The 23967-nt window shown below is 43.6% G+C and overlaps 3 protein-coding genes across 8 annotated transcripts in view; all 3 read left to right on the top strand.

Moving 5' to 3' along the window:
• The first annotated feature begins 894 nt into the window (after positions 1 to 894).
• Positions 895 to 4568, top strand: LOC120498798 (interleukin-8-like). Its single transcript, XM_039701939.1, has 4 exons — positions 895 to 1412; positions 2201 to 2336; positions 3084 to 3167; positions 3731 to 4568. Exons 1-4 carry the CDS (start codon positions 1352 to 1354, stop codon positions 3759 to 3761), a joined length of 312 nt encoding a protein of 103 aa, XP_039557873.1. The 5' UTR covers positions 895 to 1351; the 3' UTR covers positions 3762 to 4568.
• A 10073-nt stretch (positions 4569 to 14641) lies between these two features.
• Positions 14642 to 16513, top strand: LOC120498811 (alveolar macrophage chemotactic factor-like). Its single transcript, XM_039701971.1, has 4 exons — positions 14642 to 14806; positions 14929 to 15055; positions 15128 to 15211; positions 15574 to 16513. Exons 1-4 carry the CDS (start codon positions 14749 to 14751, stop codon positions 15590 to 15592), a joined length of 288 nt encoding a protein of 95 aa, XP_039557905.1. The 5' UTR covers positions 14642 to 14748; the 3' UTR covers positions 15593 to 16513.
• A 5743-nt stretch (positions 16514 to 22256) lies between these two features.
• LOC120498781 (probable bifunctional methylenetetrahydrofolate dehydrogenase/cyclohydrolase 2) overlaps positions 22257 to 23967 on the top strand; it is a 35464-nt gene continuing 33753 nt past the window's right edge. For all 6 annotated transcript variants that reach the window (XM_039701896.1, XM_039701895.1, XM_039701901.1 and 3 more), the window contains exon 1: positions 22257 to 22425. In XM_039701896.1, coding sequence (XP_039557830.1) covers positions 22289 to 22425 — 137 coding nt within the window. In that variant the 5' untranslated portion in view covers positions 22257 to 22288. The remainder of the gene's footprint in view (positions 22426 to 23967) is intronic.

Below are 23967 nucleotides of genomic sequence, written 5' to 3'. Positions count from 1 at the left end.
CAATAAATTATGGGCAAACTATTCCATTCTTACTGTAAATAAACTGCAATGCTTTACATGCCAAAGATGATTGAGTTTTTGTGAAGTCTCCAAATTTGGGGAGAAGTACTTTGTTCAATCCACAGATCCCAAAACCACAAAACTTTGAATTTGAAGACAACAAGCAGCAAAAGTCATCATATCAGAAGGACTGTGTTTTTACTGCACTGAAACAGAAGGCTTTCTCCTAATCACACACATTCCATCTGGGTTTGAAAATACAGATCTTAATTCAAGCAAAAGTTCAGCATTTGACCCCATCCTCCCTTGGATTTGTCTCCCTTGCAAGGTGTTATCCCCAGCCACAGCAAATAGAAGCTCAGCATTCATACAACAACGATCCCTAACAGAAAACTCTGTACAGTGTCATAACTCTCACTCTTGTGTCCCTTTGCTAGAAACTAGGGTTGCTGTCACTGAAAAAGATGTCAGAAAAGACTTATTAAAAATGTCTGGACTTGTAGAGGAAACAAAATCATTTATGTTCAGCTGTTTAGTTTGTTTGTAAAGCTTCCTCTGTTTATCATCCATTAACATGTGTAACATGAAAAGTACCAGCATGATTTTCAAATCCATTCAGAATTCAATATCTGCTTCCTGCAGAAAGCTTTGAATATTGCAGCCTTTATTAGCCACAAAGAATTAGTGATGAACTTACTTTGTGCCATGCCCCTTGCACGGAGGAAAAAAAAACTAAAATGAAAATCTTTTATGTCAAGATAATGCTGAGGTAAAATCATGACCCAATAAGGAGCATCTCAGTAATTTCAGCACTGCCTGAATTCCACTCTGGTGGCTTGTATCAGGTAAGCAGAAGCTGTCACCTTAACTGGGAATAAGAAATTCAGTATCTCAAGTATAGATCTGATAAATCTACAAAGAACAGTTATAACCCCGAGGAAAGTAATAATAAGTGACAACATATATGTAACTGAAACCATTTTAAAGTTGTATTATTAAATAAGGATATGCTTTAGAAAAAGCAGAAAATTGACAAGTCTGCCGAAATAATTGGAATGTGTGACTATCATAGACATATTTTAATAAATTAATAGATTGTATTAATCGTATCTGCAGAATAATTCCTCGTCATCTAGGAAGAAGTTTCACAATAGTCATGTGACTCATTTTTACTGCAACTGGGAAATTCCTCTAACGCAATCTCCATGCCAGCAGAGAACAGAGGCTGGGCAAAAAACAGTATATAAGCAGGAATCAACAGTCCTCACACACAGCGGAAATCAACAATCCTTTGGAACTCCAGCTCACAGAACTAGACCTGAACAGGCCAGCAAAAAACTCCTGTCCAACCATGAACAGCAAACTCGTAGCTGTCCTGGCTCTTTTCCTGATCTCAGCAGCTGTGTCTCAAGGTAAGTAAAGCTTCCCAAAGCCCCCTTGGCTGCAGTTTTGCCGAGGCATCAACTGAGATGCCTGTCCTTGAAGGGTAGCTTTCTATTTGCTTCACTAAATTAGGCTCTTTTGAGAGATTTTCAGCACCTCTCTTCAGTCAGAAATTTACCACGTAGACCTCAGACTGAAGAGTTACTGACATCTTGTGGGAAATATGTTAAGGATGCAACTTGCATTTGCTTTGTTTCTGCTTCTATTGAAGTGCATGTGGCTAGAGACAGGTTCCTCTGTGGCTAGAGACAGATTTTTGTTCTGGAGTGTTCTGATGTTTCTCTCCCTTCCCACACAAATAACAGTTTATCGTCTCATATTTGTTGCTTAGTGACCGTGCCGCCTCAAGGAAGTAACACACAGCTGGAAAGGGAGAGCAAACAATATGAACACAGAAACACGGGCAAACCTCCAATTAATGAACAAATCTAGGGCTCTGCTTTCTGCAGACTGGCCACGTTTTTTGATCCAGATATTAAAACAATGCAATTAACCACACTGTGTAGTCAGTATGGTTAGTAACCACAAAATATGTGGGTTAATTTTGAAAAGATTTGTTAATTTAGTTTCCAGTGTACTTGGGCATCAGCTCCTCTGAAACCTAAGTAACTCTCCCCACGACATGAGATTTAGGCAGCTTGGACAAATGCAGTGTTTTAACTGAGAATGTTGTTACCATAGAGTAGCTGTGCTTTATATCTGATACACAGACTGTAAGAGCACCTGTCAAACCCCTGTCTGCCTTTTCTGCTCACAGGCAGGACTCTGGCAAGGATGGGAACCGAGCTGCGGTGCCAGTGCATAGCCACTCATTCCAGGTTCATTCCCCCGAAATCCATTCAAGACGTGAAGCTGACACAGAGCGGCCCCCACTGCAAGAACGTTGAAGTCATGTAAGTAGCTCTGTAAGAGTTTCCCTCCTCTTCCCCTGCACTGCTGCCACTGCTGCTGGGCTTTTAGGCTTCACAAGTACCACAGTCAGCACACTGACCTCATGCAGCCAGACTTGGCTTTTATTTTGAGAGGGATGGTGTTAAGGGAAATATTCTGTTTTCACCCTCTCTGTGACCTTACGTATTCCTGAACTCACTATTGTTTATCTGTCAGGGGACATGGTAAATGTTTCTAGTAGTAGAACGTGAATTTCATGGACTTGCCAGCTCTTAGTACATAAGGTAAAGATGTAGTTTGAATCCTGCATTTATTAGGCAGGCAGACTCAAGGAGAAAAACAAAATTCCAGTAAGCAGATTTAGGGAAACAATGAACCAACCTAACCTGAACAGCACAAAGGCACTAAAATGTTAAAATCCTTATTCTGCTCAAACACCTTTTCACCAGTGGAGACTTTAATCATTGTTTAAGAAAGCTTTAGTAATATAAATACATCCAAAACAAGTATTCATATATAGAGGGAAAGATTTTTGGGAATGCAACTCTGCTTAGAGAGCAGATACAGAGACTCACACAATTCTGGATGGTTCTGGTCTCCTCAGTTGTATAAAGCAAAACAGCCAAATCTTACCTAGAGTAGCTGGGATGAATTTATACTAGCTGATCTAAAAATGCAAGATTACATTCTGTGAGTAAAACAAATCAATGTTGCAGATTCCTGACTTTTCTTTATTCCCTGTTTTGCAGAGCTACTCTGAAGGATGGCAGAGAGGTGTGCTTGGAGCCCACTGCTCCTTGGGTACAGCTGATTGTAAAGGCAATTTTGGCCAGGTAAGTCCCATTACCTCTCTGTCTGAGCAGCTGAGTAGCAAACCTCCCAGAAAAAGCCAGTTTGTAGGATTCCATAGCGATAGTTCCCATTCTTTCTTAATCAGATTTAAAGAACAGGGAAGTTTCCTGCTTAATGATAAATTCAGTCTTAGTTTTTCTGGCTGTGCATCAGGGTCCTTGCTCAAGCTGGTATGTCAGTACTAAACCTCTGAGTACCAGCAACTCTCTCTGCAGGGAAGCACAGAAGTGTTTTTCTCCCTTTGAAAAATAAGGATTTTAAAAAGTTATCTTCCCCTTACTTAGTTGCTATTTTTGAGCTAATGAGGTTCTTGCTGTGAGGAACTGCAGAAGCTTGTGCTGCAGAGGTTTCCCAGCTGGACACCGGGCATGCACACACTGGGATTTCAGCAGTTGCTTTTGAAACTTCAACTTTATTCTCCCTGTGCTTTAAGGTAGCACAAAGAATGGGAAAGAGACCCCACGTCCAAAACTGTTTGTGCAATGCTAAGCAGTGGTAACTTGAACCTTCTTTTAAATTATCCTCTTCCTTCCCTTCTTAACAGGGCTCAACAAAATTCTGACTCTCCTCTCTAAGAAGCACCAGGACAGAAAAAATCTGGGAACTGCTTCAGCTCCTCTGTCAAGAGAAATGTTTGGGGAAAGCATCATTCAAGCAATGCACCATCTTCCACACCCCACATTAGTATTATGATGTTAATTATTGATGGGGTTTTTTATTTATTTATCTATTTATTTAACTGTGTGTATTTAAGGAAGTCTTTTGCTATGGTCAGTGTTGTCCGTGGGACATGCTGCCCACTGTGTGACACTGAAGGAAAAGTGGTTTGCTGAAGGAGATGGAGACCCCTTGGCAGCCACTTTAGCCAAACATATGCAGTGAGGTGCAATGCACCTGCAGCACAGCTTATTCACACTAAGCCTGATAATTTTGCTATTTCACCAGCAAACCGATGAATCCTCCTGCTCCCCTGGAGCGCGCCAGTATGTTGTGTCAACAACAGCTTCCTGCACCACGGTCAGCCTGTGGCCAGACTGTGAACTGTGATGTCTCACTTGAAAAACCTAACCCACAGAATGTGTAACACTCTATTTAGTATTTATGTATTGTGATTTCCATAGTATTTATAAATGTATTTATTGAGCAGTTGCTATGTAAGAAAGCAAAGAGTTATAACTTATTTAATTTCTACTGGATTTTTTGTTCCTGCTATCTGTTTCTGGAGAAATATTCACAATCTCATTACTCTGTACTTGATTTTATGTCTACTTAACAACTCCATCAGCTAATGGAAAAAACAGCATTTTACATACCTAGAGTTTGATTATGAGAGTGTAATTATTCCTAAAAATGTACTATTAAATTTTTTATATATAAAAAAACCATTTGTTATCTGCTTGATCTTTTAAATCTTCATTTGCTTTATTTGAAAATTCCGCTTTATTTTTGCCAGCCTGTTTTCTGGAACTGAAATGGAAATTTTTAAGTCCATGGTGCCATAACTCCCCCTGTTGTGGTAACCTGGCACTCCTCACTAAACCAACACAGACTCTTAGGGTAGGGTAAGTGGCTCACTCTCCTCTCTTCAGGCTGTTCCCAATTCATGGGGACTGGTGGGCTCTATCTAGGGCAAGGCCCCTTCTTTAATTCCATTGAAGATAAAAGAGTTTTACCCCCAGATGCTTAAACACTGCTAAGTGTCCACTTCAGCTTCACAGTTGTAAATCTTTACTACAACAAAAGGCCACTATTTAACCATCGAAATGGGAATTTTGACCATTACTTTGGGTACCCAAAAAGTAAGCACTTGTCCTGGTGTAACAACTGCTTCCTATTCTGATCTCTGAAATGCAGTGTGCTGAACACATGATGTCTGCCTCTCTTAAAAACCTTCTAGAAAAAAACAGGGAATAAGAGAAAAAGGGCATAAGTTTAAAGACTATTGTTTTTAACTGCAGTATAACTGTTCATTTGAGGAATGCACACTCTTATTTCACTTTTATCTACAATCTAGATAGTAATAAAACAGCATAGGGATTTTTGCTGGGTAACTTTGTGGTCATAAAATAAGACAGCTGTCTCTGGCTTGTTTTTTCTTGAAGACGCTTCTTAGTAAGATTCATGCTGGTCCTCTCCCTCACCATTTTATTTTGGCATCAGCTAGAAGAGTTCTGCCGCTTTAAACAACGTGCCCTGTGGCGCTCCAGCCATCAGGCCATGCAGAAGCCACAAGGAGAAGTGCACACTATGGAAACATGCAGAGCGTGCAGTCAGTGTCTGTGTGCACGTCTGTGTAACGCAGCAGGCAGCTGGCCAGCAAGTGATTAAGGGTCAGGACTCTTGCACCACAGTGAAAGGATGGGCCCTGAGATTTCACTGCAGCTAACTACATGCTCTTGTCCATCTCCTCCTTTTCCCAATTTCATGAAAGTTTCTGCTCCCCTCGGTCACTTCATTTAGCATCTAAACTGTCTTTCTAAAAGACTGTCAGAAGACCATTCCACTTCACAGCTGCCGTGTGCATTCACCACCTCCCTTTCATTGCAGTGCCTTCTGCATAATAAAATGCAGCAGAGGGGTTTACACATCCTTTCTGTCCTCCGCTATTCTCTTGGCCCCTTACTTCACCTTCCCTTCAAACCACTTTTATTTCCTTCTTGCACAGACAGGCTCATTTGGGGGCAAAAGAAATTACAACTATTGTAGGAATGTAGGAGAGTGCCCCCTAATGACAGAGTGGCAAGCTAGCCTTTGTCCCCCAAAAAAGGAAAGAAGCCCAGAAGTTTCTCCCAACGATCAGGTGAAAAGCCACCTTATAGGACCCCAGAGACTTCACTAAAACCTTGGGGTCACCTAACTGGATAGAAGCCAAAAAGTCCCGCCTGGCCCATAAGGTAGAAAAAGAGGAAGACAAAAGAACTAAACTGCTTTTGTGAAGGTGTTTCTACCAGGGGCAAACCACTGTACCTGGCTCGGATTTTTCTGTTTGTTATTTTGCCTTTTATTAAACCTTTTTGTTTCTAACACTGCAGCAGAAGCCATCCTGCTCATTATTTTCCTCCAAAGGTAATAGCTAAGCTATCCTTGGGTGTATTAGGTTCCCTTTTGAAGGCTCATAAAACACTGGCCCGACAAAATAGAACCTTATAAACTATCAACTGACCAAGCCATGACCTCCTGTGATTTCCCTATCCTCAAACTCCCCTTCCCATGCCTGGTTGCTGGAGTTCCGCTCTTGTATTGAGGGCTGCAATTTGTCCCCTCGAGTGTCTGTGGTTGCTGTCCTTGCAATAACAAAAGTATATTTCTCTCTAATGTATAAACACTGTAAACTATAGAGGAAGTCACGGGTAGAAATACTGGAAAGTCCCTGAAAAATACTTCCAGCTCTTCCTTAGAAGTACAGGGAATGCAAACATGAGTTTCTCGGCCTCAATTTCTCTGTCTGTGCTGGATATTGGCTAACATAAACATAATGTTGGCTAACATAAACATCCTGGTTTTGTGTTAGGTGACAAACGCATGATCCATGCTCTACTTGCTTTTGATTACAGACTGCTTCCCATTCTAAAGCGATTGCTTTGCTTATGCTCTTATCACATAAAAAGGGGAAATTCCATTTTTCCCAGGAAAATTATGTCTAGGATGAATTTTATATTGCAGATTTGTTTCAAGCATTTATTCTTGTTTATAACAAGATATCGTAAGCAACTCTACAGGAAGAAGATCCCTTGGAAATTGAACAAACTTCCACGGAAACTTTGGGGTCAGAAAATAGGCATTTTGTTTCTGTGTTCACAGGTGAAACAACAAATTTGCCACCTATAGAAATAACCCTGAGATCTCTGCTGTTCAAAACTGTCATGAAAATTGACTTTCATAGTACCTGCAGTTAAATTACTTCTAGTAACAACCATAGGTGTCAGTGAGTGCAAAGACTACTTCACAATTCCTGTGGAATTCTGGAGAGGGAGATTCTGTGGAAGAATCTGGAAGGCTATAGGTATAGCAAGGCTCACTGATACTGCTTCCTCTGCCCTTTCATGAAACAGGCAGCAGTGTGACGTCTCTACAACATTCTGTGGGCAGATTTCAACATAACTATGCTGAATAACTTGTCATCACTAAAAAATATCATTTATTTTAACAAGCATCAACGTCTGATACACACAAATATCTTATTCCATGGAAGTTCAAATTAATGAAGAACGTAATCAAATTTTTTTTGAAAGAAAAGGGTTGCACTAAGTTTCCCAGAACCTGTCTCCACAGATTCAGCCAAGGACACTAGGAGAAAAGTGAAGTAAGGCTGCACCACCCAAGGTGCACATTGGCATCTCCAGTATCAGTCTGTTGACTTCTCCTATTCCTTACTAGAGGACAGGTGAACTGGGGAAATTCTAATCTTTTTATCTTTTGCAGAGAACTTTTTCATACATAGACATGCTATAAAAATCTGTTGAAATAAGACATTAGGAAAGTGGCTTGAGAGCACAGTTGGACCCAGTTAATCAACTTACCTCCAAAGGAACCTTCAGTTTTTGAGAAGGAGAGTTAAGCAGCTTTTCTGAGTCAGTTAAATACAAAAATAATTTTTAAGCACTGAAGTAACATTCTTGCTGCACTCCTAAGATTCACAATTTCTAGCTTTTTCCTTGAAATAATTTTCCAGAATGATGAAAACTTCATAGCTCATAAGAGAAGCAAATGAATAAGTCCACTCTCTTAGCCTGATTCTTTTATTAAAGACATATATAACATGTTTGCACCAAAATAAGGAGACTTCCAAAACACTAACAATTCTTCTTTTCCTCTTCTGTTTTCAAGGTTACGCTTTGTACAAGTTTGCAAGCATCAAAATCAGCTGTTGTGCTAAAGCCAAAGTGCCAATAAAATTGCAAAAGCTTGAAAAACCATTTCCGTGTGAAGTGTGTCTAAAACATCAGTGGCAGATTTCATGAAGAGTGAGACAGGAGATGTGAATAAGAGCATGGACCACACGGGCTTCTTTTTTACTTGATGCAGAACTTCTTGAAGGAACAAGAATGAGTGAGAATGTGTGTGGGGGCAAAAGCACCGGCAGAGATGAAACAATTACAGTGCAGTTAAAAGGCAAGGTTTCCAACTGAAAGCCAGTAGCTATTCACAGGTACTCAGAAAAGCACACCCGCCTGCCATAGCAGCAGACACTCATAAGAAACAGATGAGTGACTCCTGTTCTCCCTTTGGTCAGGCTTTTGCAAAAGTAAAAAGTAAAGGAGGAACAAGATATACTAAGCCCAGAAAAGGACCAAAGAGCAGTACTTGAAACACCCCCTGCCGTCTATTGCTCTTTCTGAAGAGTTTGTCCATGCAGGTGTCAGACCTTTGTGTGAAAGGAAGTTAGTCACTCAATACAAACAGTGACGAGCAAGTGACTTCTCAAAAAACCTGGCTCTTTGAAAGTTTTGTGTTTGATTATCAATAACCAATAAAGGAATGCGCTGCCAACCAGCTGGTTCATTGCTGAGCCAGACATTGCCAGCAGCAGACCAATAATCAAGCCAATAAATCTAGGTTTGCTGACTTACTGCATCCCTGTAGTCAAAAATGCCACCAGCTCCTCATTTTCTGCTTTCTTCTCTCTTTGGTACTTCACCTCTGACAGCAAAGCCCTGCAAAAGAGAAGCAATTGACGTAAGCACTGCTCACCCTGAGCACAGTCTCAACGAGAAGAGCCAAAGAAAACAGGCTCTGTTGTAGCTGGTTCTTGTGGAGCACTGCAGCTTCACCCACTCCTTGCTAACACCACGGAAAACCCAAGTGGTTTTTGCATACACAAATCTTTCACCAAAGTCAGCAGGAGACAGCTGAGGAAGGAACATGGCAAAGAGACGTCAATCTACCTGCACACACCTGACCTCTTGGCAGGCCAGATGCTGGAGTTGTTTCCATGTTGAAAAGTTCTCACAGTACTATTCCTGCTTGGAGGAAAGGATGAGGGAGAGCATGCAATGTCTTCTGATACTAAAATGACTGTTTAAAGAAGAAGAAGAAGAAAATTCATGAAAAGTACCCTGTAGGGTTTGTTTCAAATGGTGTGTTCCAGGAATACAAGCCAGGGCCATCCAGATGGAAAACCTGCTGGTGGAACAGTGCTCCCCTAGAAAAAGGAGGATTTGAACAAACCAAAGAACCTCATTAGAAAGCAATGATTTTGTCAAATTCAAGCGCCAAGTGCGAAGTTCATCTAAATTAAACTAATCTTAGCTCACAGCAAAACAATATTTGGAGCTAAGCAAAATTATTCTTTTCAGTCAATGTTCTGATCAATTTAATTTTATGGGGACTTTCACTCTTTGTAAGAAAACCAAAGGTAAAAAGGCTGAATTTCAATTAAATCAAATGCTGCTTTTTTCAGTAGCCTGTTTTCCATGGAATGCTCCTAGCTTGCTTACTCTCCTGTCACCTCAGTTTACTCCTGACAGCAGCACTCACTAGCAATTTCAATTTCTTAGTTCTTAAGAAAGAAAAAATGCTTTGCTCATGTTTGTTGCTACAGCTTTTAGCACAATGTCTTGGCATAGTCCTGTACCCTGCATGTATTGAAGCAATATGGAGTCACACTATCTGGAAATTTAAAACAAGGAAGGGAAAAAGGAAAGAAATATAGATAATGGGGAAGAAAACCATTGACAGTAAACTCAGCGGTGATCACATTTACCAAAAATGTTATCAGTGTGTTTCCTCCAAAGCCTCCTTCTCTAAACACCTCCCTATAACAAGCTGAAAGAATACACGTCCCTCTTGCTGCTGTGTAGGCTGTTTTGGATAATTCAGTGACAAGTAAGCAAATTCATTAGTATTATTTTTCCTTCCTTCCAACAAATAGCAGCCATTTGTTGTTGCCAGGGACAATCCAATTAGTTTTACTACAGAGTCCAAGTACACTGGAGACTGAACCTTCACACGGCACCCAAAGGGCTGTAAGAAAGTGCTCCCTGAGATGGCAGCTTCGGTGTCTCCTAGGGTGTAAGTCAAGTATGACTTCTTCATTTTTCCTTCATTGCAAAACAAGCAATGAAAGTAACAGGATTGAAGTCTGGGTGTCATGAGAGAAGACTTCAAAGATTTTGTGATGATTCCAATGAGTGTTCCTATTTTCTTGAGGTCAGATGTCTTGTGTCACTGTTTTCCCAAGTGATGCCCTCACTTTAACCAAAAGACCACAACTATTCAAAGCACACTCCCAAAAATTACTTGGTTCCACTGAGTCTGAAAATTGCCTTAAGCCATGTTGGGGGAATGTTGATTTTGGGGCCTTGGATTGGGGTTTTTTTGGGTGAATAGTTCCTTTTTTAAGAGACTCATATTTTCCTTACTTCCAACTATCTGCAGATGGAACAAACTTTTATGCATTTATTTCCAAACAGCTCATTTCCAAGATGACAGAAATCTTTGTTACGAAGTTCACACACATCCAAGGACAAAAGCCTGCAGCAATGTGTAGGATGAAGAGCATTTTTTCTCCTGCTGGTAAAGCCAAGAGGAGCTCTTTCTGCTTTTCAGAAGCTGTGATGACCTCAAAGGCTTATCAACCAAACAACTATGTGGGGGTGGAAGGAGTCGCACAGTTGTAACCTTTGTCCAGGATCATGCCTGCCACTAAAAAGCCAGATTCTTTCTCCTCAGCAGAGGTAAGAACAAATTGCTTAAGCAGTTGGGCTCCAAACTCAAAATAAAGCCCCTCCTGTTCTTATATGTTCAGTGTAGAATACTGGAACCAGTGAGTCCACCACCAGCCACGCACTTTTTGGGAATTGTTGTGTGTCCAGGAGTCCCACTCAGTAAGGCGACAGCGAAACCACAGTCTCTGCAGTCCCATCAAACATCTCAGAAAAGGTCAGCTGGCACCTGAAACCGAAAACCAGAGAAGTGATGGCCAAACACACATATTTCAGAGCCAACAGGTTCTATTTGCCAAGGTAATGCCTGAGTAATACAAACACATTCCTTTCAGCTATCCACAGTGTGTGTGTTTTCATGCTCTGATTCCCAGAAGTGGGCACGGGTGAAGGAACTCTAATTCTGGGGAAGGGAAACAAAAAACCTAAGGGCTCCTGAATGTTAAAGTTCAATGAAGATCCAGGAAGGCGGGTGGGAAGGTACTGAGCATCATTTGCTATAGATAATTATTTTAAATGTGAATTTTCACATCTCAAAAGGTGTTACAGAAATGAGCACACAAAAACGTGTGACATGTGCCACGATGCAGCTGGCAAAACGGAGTTGGGATTCTCCATGACACAAGGTGAACAACAGGACGCTTCAATCTATCACATCTTCTGGTATTATTTTCAAGGGCGTATGGACTGGAGAAATTTCAAAACTTAAGAAACACACAGGGAAATTGAAGGAAATAAAGCATCTGATAGATATAAAACTTACCTTGCACAAAACTGTAGCTTGAAATTTGGTTTCAGACTCCAGCAAATATGTTTGTACTTCATGACAGAGCTGGATCCACAGAAGGAATCATAGGTGCTAGGGAGCAGCATCCCATCATAACCAAGGAATACTATGAAGCATACTGGTATAGCTGACATGATGAAGATAAGAGGATATCAGCAGTCCATACCCTCTGACTTTAGTCAGTACTAGGTAGCAGTGACTCGACATTTTACAGATCAGAACATAAATCATTCCTAATCAAAACCCTGGAGGAAATAAGACTGCTCCTTCAGAGACTGGCCATGTTAAATGGTTTCAAGGCCATGATGAAAGTTCACCTTTACACCTGTATCTGGGACACATCCTCCAAAGTAATTCTCGTGCACTTAGGAGAAGTTCTCACTTGTTGAAGTGAGAAATCTCTTGTTTAATTGTCTTGTGCTCTCCTGGGCCTGCTGCCAATGAATGGCTCCCACTACAGGTGCCAAGCCAAATAAATACCTGCTGTGGAAAGGCACACAGCCAAAGTCTGAAACAAAGCAGCCAAATCACTTCCTGCATGTAATGAATTAAGGACTGGATAATGGGAAGGCAATTGAGCCATGAGGTTTATTCTCTTTATGTACTTACTCAGGGCCTGCCTGAGCTGGGACTGGTTTCTGTGTCCCAGTAACCCCAAGACCCAGGCTAAGGACACTGAGAGATTGCACGGAATCACATAATCCTGGCCTATCTTCACACAGCAGTTTCTGCTAAAGAGCTGGGTGGCTTGAACGGGACCTTCAGTGAGGCAAATACAAACCTTGTGGTGAGTCTGCCCCAGCTACACTGACACCACCACTCACAGTAACTAATTTAAACTTAATTCAAGATTACCTTCAAGGTCCCCTTCCAATCCAAGCCATTTCATGATTCTATCTGTTCCACCTGCACTCAGTGCATGGAAAATTATGCATAATGAAAGAGATAGGGCAGCAGGCAAGGAAAAACTAAGCTCTCTGCTCCCTATCTTTTCTGTACTTGATAAAGGAATTTTGCCAAAGGTGCTGAAAGGAGACAGGGCAAAGGGTACAATTGAAGAGAGTTCCTCCACAACTCAGCCTTGCTGCTGCTGTCATCTGGACTGAAGAGACCTTGCTCACATTCCCACAGAAGGTAGCTAGAAGCAATCTAAAGTCTGCAGGTACAATGCCTTGCTTAGGCAGATGGTCTTGCATGTTGCAATAGTCCCAAAGACACCCATTTCCCTTGTTCCAGGCCTGTTTGTGCAAGCCCTGACTCAGAGGACCAGGCTCTGCACCATCTGCTGCACCGCAGCATGTCCATGAGCTGACGGCTGCTCCTCTTGGCACATGGCTCTGAGGGAGAGCTGGCTGCAGAGTTTCACACATTGCTGCTGCTTGTCTAAAAACAGCCTCACACTCCAGACCCCAGGAGACATCTGGAATTTCCTCAGCAGTAACCACTGTGGAATGAGTCTGATGGGTCAGTTCTTGTGAGCAGTCATGTAAGCATAAAGCCAAGTTCTGTCACGTAAGCTGTCCTTACTCATGTGTACTGTCCAAGAGCAATGTGTAATCTGACTGCGCACGAGTGACAATGAGTGATCTGCCCTGCACATCCACTCCGAGCGGGATCTGCTAACGATAATTGCACTGTCCCGAAGCAGATTATGCACTGTCCTACCTGCTTGTTGCCTCAGTTTGCTGCAGCTGGGCAAATCCTTCTTCCTGCAAAGAACATAGCACTTCCTCAGTACAACCATATGGGAAACGTGCAGTCCAAGGCTTGTGTGGCTATAACCTGGAGAGAATGGTGATTCCACCTCTATGATCTCAAGGGATCTCAAGGGATCTCAGTGAAGGTTTCTAATTAGTGGCTGCTCCTAAGCTGACCATGTAGCTTCCTTTTAAGACCAAGCTAAAAGCCAGATGCTTCCAAGGATGTTGTTACCAAGCTGTATCTGGAAAAGGGTCCAAATTAGTCATTAGATATTTCCTGATAACATGGGGCAATCACCATGTGCTTGTGATATACAATCTTCCTGCAGGGCTGATCACCTGAGGGACTAAGCCAGCAGCTGTATGAAACAGCTGAGCTGTAGATGATGGAGCCCAGGAATGAGAGTCCTTAATCTCCTCAATCCCTTTTTAGGACTGCTTTACATGCTGTATCTTATCTTTTTCGGGTCCTGACTCGGTTTTGTTCTCAGATAGTACATCTAATCTAAGGCAGTCAGGCAGATGGGGCGAGACACATGGCAGCCTGACCCTGGAACAAATTGATTTGCCGAACCCCACTCATGTTCACAAAAGTCTGTGGAAGAAAACAGATTGGCTACAAAAAAACCGTACCAAACCAACCAAAAACTAAGATCAATAAAGTGCAATATTATATGTCGTACTAAAACTTATTATAAAAAAAAGTGTGCTGACCATAACTGATCTAAACCTATGTGTAAATAAAATGTAGAAAACCTGCATCTCATTTTCATTAAAAGCTCATAGAAAACTGCTATTTTGCTTCTTTATAACTGAACTTAGCAAAATGCCTTGACATGAATGAAGAAAAAGAATGACCTATGTGTGCAGAGGAGTGGAACAGAAGGCTTTCAGCAGTGGAGTGTAGGTAGGGAAACCTGAGAGCCTCCTAGTCGCAGGAAAAAAAGATTTCTGGTTTTCAAAAGCTAGGTGAATAAATGGGGTGCTCAGGGGAGCAATGCCCACAGAATAAGTGTGCGTGGTTGCACACGGTTCGGCAGCAAGGCAAACTCCAGAACCCAAATTCTCCTTTGGCTCAGCAGCCTGCACCCTGAAAGCTAACGGAGAGCTCCCACAAAAAGCCGCCGCTCCTTTTGGAGAATGGGGTCCCAGCAGACGCTGGGCGGTTCTCGGGACGGTGCAGTGCGACGCTTCCCTCGCTCCAAACCTGAAGGAGCCGCTGTGCCGGGAGCGGCCGCTCTTCTCTCTCCGCCTTCCTCCTTTTGCGGCACACACCCACCGTGGAAATGGGCACTGCCCCCGGCTCCACTCCGGGAAATTCCCCGGCAGCTGGCGGCCGGGAATAAAAGCACAGGAGCGTAAGGGGGGCGCCTCGTCGGCTCCTGCACCCTCTCTGACGCCAGCACCAGCCATGAATCCGCACCTCCGCCTCCTCCTCCTCCTCCTGGCCGCCGCCGCTCTATGCCAGGGTAAGCGGCCGAGCAGGGGCTACCCATCCGTCCGCGGCCGTGCCCCGGCAGGGTGCGCGGGGGCTCGGGGGGTTTCGGGAGACCCCGGAGCAGAGGCTCAGAGGGCTCCTCCCGCCTGCCAGGTGCGCCGCTGGCCGGCGAGCTGCGCTGCCGCTGCGTGCGGACCGTGTCCGAGGTGATCCCGCCGCGGCGCCTGGCCCGCCTGGAGTTCCTGGCCGAGGGGCCGCACTGCGCCGTGCCCGAGGTCATGTAAGTGCCCGGCCCGCCGAACCGGCCCCGGCCCAACCGGCCCGGCCTCACCCCTCCCTGTCTCGCCCGCAGAGCCACGACGAAGCAGGGACAGATGATCTGCCTGGACCCCGTCGCACCCTGGGTCAAGCTCCTGGTCACCAGGATTCTCCGCAGGTACCTGCCGGGCCAGCTGTCGCCAGCGCCTGGGGCCAAACTTGCCTTTTGGAGGGGCTTAAAGCCAAGAGTAACGAGAGCCACATTCTGTTACTGATTCCTGTAGGGAAATCTGGTTAGTTACACCAAAAATGTGTCCAGAAAGTGGCTTCTTTGTTGGGGAAGAGACGACCCAGAAGGTTGTCAGGGAGAGTATCCACAGCAAATGCCTGATTAATTGTAAATCTAGCCACAGTACATTCCATCATCACCATCAGGCATCTTTTCCACACCTCCTATGGGATTTATTATCTGGTCTATGCAAGAAAACTTGTGGAAAAATTTCCTGTCTGGCTTTACAATTTGAATTCTGCCTGTTGCAGCTCACCCAACAAGCTCTGAGTGAGGAAAGTTGCACCTTGGAATGAAGTTACCTGTTTGCCACAAGATCCCAGGAAACAGATGCTATGAGGACACAATAGCTCACCTCTCTAGTTTTGATGGGTTTGTAGATCAGATGCTCTATGTTTCGTTCCCTCTCCTCATATTTGTTACTCCTAATCCTATGCGTGGTTTTATTGACTGAGATAAAGTGATTGAATCCATTTGATAAGACAGTGGAAGCTTTGGTGGGCACCTCTCAGCAACCTTCTCAGAGTCTGCTCCACCTTTGTGCCAAACACTATTTGCCAATAAGCTCCTTCTTGCCAAACACTATTTGCCAATAAGCTTCTATAAAACAGCATCAATACCTGAAAAGAAGCTGGGCCCACAGTGAAGATAATTTTGCAGATGTCTGCAGAGCATGTGACAGGAGAGGTTTGAATGCATTGGGCGTAATCCTTCCATCAGGAATAACAAGAGTGCTGGCTGGCTCTTAACATTTCAGTGCCTGTCCAGGATTACATGGGAATAAAACCTGGTTCAGGCAAGAATGTTTTGCTGAATCTCTTTTTCCTACTCCAATCCTCCAGTCTTTAACTCACAATGTACTGTCTAATGATATCACAAATTTTGCCCCTGAAGCATTTTTGCCCCTATTCAATACTTAGAAGGGTTTAATAATTTCTATGAAATTGTGGGGGTTTGTGCTGTGACTGGTTTGGTTTTTAACCAGATAATGTAGAGGTTGTTTAGTTGGTTTGTTTTTAAATGAGTTTACGTGACAATATTTGGTATTTATGCACAAGTTCTAAAGGAACAGTAAATGTTCTGGAGAGACTTAGACATTTTATGTCTTCTTGTATGACATAATGTCATAACTCATAAAGAATAAGTAATTTTCATTTTTCTGCTTTGGAAAATTGTATGTAAAGAGGTGGATTTCTCATGATAATGTAATGAAATATACAATACAATAAACACGTTTTCCTGTTGAAAAACATCCCGGGTTTTTGTGAATCCCATGTTAAATGGGGCTGTGTACCTGTGTCAGTTGGGCTGGTGGGATGCAGGGAAGCAGAAACCTCTGGGATTCCTGGATGTATTCAGGCATTCCTGGACACACCTGCAGATCAGTTCCCTCTGAAGTGTCAGGGGCGCCACGCAAACTTGTTTCTATATTCAGAGGCACGTTACTCAAACCCTCTGATGTGAAGCTGATCTGAGCTGCTGATATGAAGAGACATTAATCCCAGGATGGATCTATTGAACCCAGGCACACCCCTGCAGTCTGCAGGAATTTCTATTCTTTCTATTCTTCCTCGCACCTTGACGCGGGCTGTGTTTAAAGTTAAGTGGGAATGAGTAACAGTGTTTGCTATGGCAAGAAACAGCAAAAGTTGGCAATGGTAAATTTGTTTCCAGAAGAAAGGTGGTGTGGGTCCCAGCGGTAGCAAGGATCTCTGGCACTTCTGAAAGCCAAGAATCCCCTCGTCTGCATTCCTGCAAATTTCTAGGACAAACAATCTCTTCTGTCTACTAGGCACACAGCACTTGTTTAGTGACAGACAAATCTACTGAAATGAAATGAAATCCACATGAAATCCAACAAAACCTTACCTGAAAGCACACCCACATCCTGGCCTTGCTGACATGGGGAAGTCATGAGTGTTCTCTGGTGACACCTGAGGAAAGCTGGCTCATCCCCAGAGACAGACAAATGAAGGCAATATGGAAATCTGTCTCCTTTACACACCCATGGGTAGAGAGCATGAAATGTTCTTCCATTTCCTTGTGAATCTCCTTGTACATTTTTTTCCTTGTTAAAAAAAAAATCTGTGATCTTTTTCCCTGCCCTTTAAAGGTGACCTGAGACTGTTGCTCCCTCTTCAGAACCTCGAGAAAGTCCTGCCTGCTCTGGCCACCTCTCAACAAACCCCAGTGTGTCTGCACACATAATGGCTTTTCCCTGGGAATGGTGTCTGTCTGAAATGACCACATTACCCTGTTGCACCATGTTTGTCTCAGGAAAAGACCAGAGAGAGCTACACACAGATTCACTTTACCAGAGCAGCAGATATTTGCAAAATCCCAAGGCAGATTTTTCATTTTCCCTGCTTAGCACATACCAAAGACCGTGACTACAACACTGGCAATAACCAGATTCTTTCAAAAGCTGAAAAGTATAATTTACCAGCAGGAATAGATGCCTATTTAAAATGCTCTTTTTGAAAACCATGGCTCAGTAAAAACTTCTACAGTTCTTCCCTTCTGCTCTATGTCATATGTTTTTGTTCAGATGCAAGTTAATCGACTAAAACAGCAATGGAAATATCTTGTGCAACTCTGGATTTTTGCCTCCCGCCCAGTTTTCAGCAGGAAAGTACATTGCCCAAGAAAAAATGTTAGTAAAACAGGACACATCAAAAGTTTTTAAAGTCCCCATGGGGCTCAGGAGTTGTTATCATTGGTTCTTTGAAGTTCTCAAGACACTAAGCATGAATCAAGTTCATCTTCACAGCACCCTAAGAGATTCACCTAAGTGCCTGTAGATAAGTCAAATGTACAAAGTCACAGTAAGCCAATCATTACAACTTAAAACTACATTTAACACTTGAAATTGTTTGGGGTTTTTTGTATGTTTTTTTGGTTGATTATTTTCTTTTGTTTGTTTGTTTGTTTCTCCCCTGAAATTGAAAAGAGAGTTTGATTTCCATGTAAAGTTCCAGCTTTGAGTACATAGCATATTTTGTGCTATTTTGTAATGAACTTGATCAACTGAAAACGTTTATAAAATATTTGGAGGAATGACTAGGAAATTGCTTCGTTCTCCTTATCTGCAGACTGTGGAACCAAATGCTTTCGTGGAGAAAATAAACACGCTTACTCTGCAAGGGTCCTCAAAAACTACGACTGTCACCATCTGAATAACATGTCAGTTGTTTGTAAAGACCTCTCTAGGAAGGCAGGAAAAGTCCTTGAAAAATATATTCCATTTAAGATCAAAAATAGAGGAACACCTGCTTCTGCAAAAACCCAGCCAAACACCTTGCTCCGTGGACCTGAGCTCACTATCCTCTTCCATATATAAAGAGTACAATCAGAAGCTCTCACCCACCAAGAGAGCAACAATTATTATAGAGTTTGGGGGCTTTCACCACTGCTATTTGATTAATGTGGCTGACTACATTGCAAGTGAAGGCCCTACAGTTAAAGGGGTTTCCAGAGAAATACAAAGCAGGTTCTTATGCCCTCTGCAGAAACGGCTTGGCACGAAAAAGAAACAGCATTCAGGTTTTCTCAAAGCTCCCCTACGAACTGCAGAGATTTACCTTAAGGAGGAGCTTCTCCCGCCCTCAGCTCCGCCCGTCCCTTAGCCCCGCCGCCGCCTGCACTCCCCGTCTGTCCCCAGGCGACGCCGCTTCCACCCGTGGGGTCCGACCGCCATGGCTCCGATTCGGAAAGTCGGGAACTCTGCAGCTGCGGGACATTAGTGCTGCAGTGTGTCTAATTGCCCACGAAGAATATGGTAACATTGTGAAGATACAGAAGGGAATAACAACTAATACGTGCATAACTCTTTGGAGTCTATACAATTTTCAAGAGGTTTTGGAAAAATAGACACACTTTCAATAAAGAAAATGCCACCATCTTAGAGAGGTTTATATAGGTAACATCGGCAATGCAACATCTTTGCTTAACTTTTAATATGAAAAGCACATTGAAAATCGTGACATGGCATAAAATTTCTGGGGCTTTTTAAATTATGTGACTAACACGGAGTGAAGTTAGTTTCTGGGATTGTCTATAAATGAGTGTTATCCCAAATCTTTAAATCATCTGGTGAGTAGATCTATCAAAAGTCAGGTGAAGAACGGCTTGGCAAGTGACCAGAGGATGCACATAACAGGTATGGTCAACTTCAGTGTGGGTTTGATTTGTTTTAAATTCATAAAAACATCTTTTTTAAATTTTTTTTTATTTCCCCTTTAATAGAATAAGCTTTAAGGTAAGATCCACAGGAAAATCCTCTTATCACAAATAATTTGTAATGTGTGGTTAGACGACACACTAGAATTCTTGAAAAGATCTGTAATTCTTAATGATTCTTTTAGAATATTCTTTTAGAATATTCGGCCACTATTCTTTTTAGAATAACCCAAGAGACAAGTTAAACCAAATTAAGATATGACAATCAAGCTTAAGAGAGGCTTCCTGAGGCTGAAAATCCCTTTTCTCTTGACTAATATGAACACCAGTTTAAAAGTCAAAATAGCACGCACTTCTGCAAATATCTGACAGAATTTGGGGACTGTCACTATACAGAAAGAATTGTTACTACTTCTAGTAGGAATAATTATTATTGTCTATCACTTATTTTGTAATACGGAAACTGCTATTTCAGATCAATCAGATTGTTTCTCCTGGAAAAACATGCACGAAAACTGGATCTAAACGATCCAGTAATATTTGTGAATGGCATCATAACTGTTTTTACTGTTACTACTTTCTAAAATCATTACTTTCCTTCCGCTATTTTCGCTGTTACTGCTCTCTAAAAGCAGCACCAGAACCTTTGTGCCGCGTTGGGTCCCCCGCCAAGCACCGGCGGAACGCTCCCCGCCGTCCCCTCAGGCGCTTCCCGCCCTTTTTGCCCGCCTCGCGCTTCCCGCCGCGGCGTGAGGGGAGCGAGGAGGCTGAGGAGGAAGGAGCGAGGGGCAAAACCCCCCGATGCACGCCGCGTACCCGGCGGCGCTGCGAGGGGCGCTGCAGCCGGGCCGGGGCGCCGGGAGGAAGGCGAGGGCTCGGCAGCCCCTCGGCGGCGCCCAGGCCGGGAGCAGCAGCGCGGAGCAGGCGGAGGAGAGCATGTGGGGGCCGCAGCCATGGCGGTCGGACCCCACGGGTGGAAGCGGCGTCGCCTGGGGACAGACGGGGAGTGCAGGCGGCGGCGGGGCTAAGGGACGGGCGGAGCTGAGGGCGGGAGAAGCTCCTCCTTAAGGTAAATCTCTGCAGTTCGTAGGGGAGCTTTGAGAAAACCTGAATGCTGTTTCTTTTTCGTGCCAAGCCGTTTCTGCAGAGGGCATAAGAACCTGCTTTGTATTTCTCTGGAAACCCCTTTAACTGTAGGGCCTTCACTTGCAATGTAGTCAGCCACATTAATCAAATAGCAGTGGTGAAAGCCCCCAAACTCTATAATAATTGTTGCTCTCTTGGTGGGTGAGAGCTTCTGATTGTACTCTTTATATATGCGCCGCAAGCCAGCGACGAGGGGAAGAGCCGAGACAAAAAGGTGCTGAAGGACGGGTGGACAATGGAACGACACCCTAGTTTTTATCTAGGGTATAATTTGGTAAGGATAATATTTTAGAAAGGGCAAGCCATTAAAACCCAGCACGCACGCTGTCTGTGGAAGCACCTGAACCACATTACTTTTGGAAACATTTAACTCGGCAAAAACCTTGCCAGAACCATAATGAAGCCTCACTGCGTTGACACATCTTTCTAAAGCTTTTCCCAACTTTACAAAGGAATTTTCCCACTGTCAGTAGGCTGGCGAGGGTGCTGTTATTATTTTGGCATGCTTTTTATATGCTACTTTAGATCTTTGTTTTCTCCTCCCATTCTGCACAGGCGATTTTTTACTATAAAACCTGCCACTGAACGTGACAGAAGCCACCAATATGCAAATTGCAAGCGATTTCCTGAGACTTCCCCCTCAGAAAACACAGGGGTGCAGGGAATAACTATGAAGGGTGTGAAAAACGCCAGTCACTTGTTTTTGAAATTTTAAAAGTTTATTAGTAATAAAATGGTTATAAAAATAGTAATATATTTATATTACTATTATATACTAATAGATAATAGTTATAAAAATGGTGATAAAAATAGTAATATAATTAGAGTAATAAAATTTGAACAATAGAGATTAGGACAATATGAGACAATAAAAACAAAGAGATACGGACGTCCGGGTACCTTTTTCTGGGCAACACAAGCCCGAAAAAGGACACCGGTTAACAGAGGATTAACCCTTAAAAACAATCGCCTGTTGCATATTCATACATCACATACATGATGCATAAATTCCATTCAAACACAGGATTCTGTCTGGTCACTGTCAACTTCTTCCTCTTAATCCTCATGCCGTCTTCCTGTCTGAGCGAGGTGGGAAGAAGTTATTTTTCTGCTGATAAGGGAGCAATAAATTCCCTTTCTCTGAAAGATTTAGGTGTCTTGTGGCTCCTATCTGGTGCCAGTCCTTTCTTAAACAAATATCTTGCAGAGTATAATTTCTATTTTAACATTATGTTATAACCTAAAACTATACTTAATACACTACTTAAGAAAATTAATATAGCATAACTTTCTAGCATAATACAATATTAATTTTAATACTTGCGAAAAGCCAACCATAAAACACACATTTTTCACAAGGGCATGGATGCTTGTCCCTGGAGCTCTGTGTCCGCCCACTCCAAGCTGTGACGGGAACAGCAGCCGAGCTCACGGCGGCCAAAGGCTGCAGCCGAAGCCCGCCTTTGGGGCATCGTTTGAGCGGTGTACCTTGAGGCTTCAAATCCCCGTCACGCCGACCGTACCCCAGCATCTCCCGTCCCTCAGCTCCGCCCGCTCTGGCGGCGGTCCCGGAGCCGGCCGCGGCCCCGCCTGCCCGTCGCTTGGTTGCGGCGGCGCTTCCGGCCGTGGGGGCCGGCCGAAATGGCGGCGGCCGCCGCAGCCTGGTGCCTCTCCTCCGTCTCCACCTCTGCCGCGCTGCTGCGCCCGGACTGGGCGCCCCTGAGGCGGTGGCGAGCCCTGGCTCGCAGCGCCAGCAGCTTCCCTCGCAGCGCCGCCAGGTACCGTGCGCCGATCGGGTCTTTTTTCTCGTCATTCTCCCCCTCCCTCCGCCTCATCCTCGTACCCCTCACGGCGCGGCGGGTCCAAAGGGCGGGAAACGCCCGAGGGGTCAGCGGGCTCGGAACCCCCGCGATCGCCCTTTGGGGTGCATGCCCTCCGATGGCCGCTGAGTTCCGCGGTTCTTCTCGGGGAAACGGGGAATAACCAGCGGGAGAGCGGCGGGCGAGCGGGCCGTGGCCCTGGTGATCTATCGGGAATTAAAGCGGTGCCCTCGAAATTGAAGAAGCCCTTGCAATGTGACCTTCGTGCCCCCTCCCAGAGGGGAATCTGTGACTTTTCTTGCTCCTGGTACCTTAAAGAGCCTGTCAGTGGATTTATACCGAATTACTGCATATATTCATCATTTGGTGGCAAACAGGGCATGCTTTGGTGCAGTAGGGATTGGTGTCCTGACAATAATCACCCCCTGCGTTAAATTTATTGCATTGTGTGCAAAGGGAATGTGGTGTTGATTTTGCAGCACTGCATCTCTGAGCTCTTGCCTGGGTGTGCATGGGACGGTCTCTGATCTCCTGCTTGTGAACCTTCTCATTTACATGTAATTGTGTTAAGACCTGGCTGAAAGCCGACTAAAGAGATTCTGCAGATCACAAGTGTCAATGCTGAAAGCACTGTCTTTGTGATTTCAAGCAGGAAAAGATGACTGAGCTGAACAGCCACTGAAATAACCGTGTGACCCCATGGGTGTTCTGTGTATTGAGAAACGATTCTGCTAGTTTTGGGAGAAACAGCTGTATTTCTGGACCAGTGCACATCCTGCTTCTGTGCTGCGTTGCTAGTAACTGTTTTTTCCAGTTCTGCAGAACGTGGATGTTCCTGCACTAAAAATTTTCCAGGGGTTTTTATGGGGTGTGGGACATGTCCTTTTGCGTTGCTGGATATGATCTGAAATTGATCTAAAATTGTTGTGCAGATCTTAGTTTGTGTCATGGCCTGCAAGTCACCGGATTCATAAACAAGAAGAATTTTCTGTGGTAAATCCATGCTGGGTTCAGAGTAAGAGCATCCCTGGGTGGGTGGGATAACAGTGGGACAGGATGGTGTAGTAACACTTATTAAGTCTGTCATTTAACTTGGTCATGAAACCTGTCACAAATCCATCATTAAACCTGTAATTGACCAACACCTCGTCAATGTTTTAATGTGTGTAGAATTTACAATAATAATTATTCGTGACTTAGTTTCCATGTCTTGAATAGCCTGCTGCAGTGTAGGCTTTTTGTACACGTGGTGATTTAATTGTTCATACAGTTCTTGTATGATGAATCCATCAAAGGACTTATTTAGGTTCTAAACCTAAGAAGCATCAACATATTTCAGTATTTGCTATTTTTATATTTTACAGGCGTGAGAAATGCTATTTACTGACTCCCTAACCAGCAGCTATGAAATATGAGAAATATGTAATTGATTCTTGGACAAAAAAAAATAGTGTAAATAATGCTACATCAAATCAATTTTAAAGGAAATTTGTGGGGGGA

Source organism: Passer montanus, unplaced genomic scaffold, assembly GCF_014805655.1.
Source record: "Passer montanus isolate IOZ18808 unplaced genomic scaffold, ASM1480565v1 scaffold150, whole genome shotgun sequence".
In the NCBI taxonomy this organism is placed as follows: Eukaryota; Metazoa; Chordata; class Aves; order Passeriformes; family Passeridae; genus Passer; species Passer montanus.
Note: the sequence above shows the minus strand (reverse complement) of the source record. Positions and strands in the feature narration are given on the sequence as shown.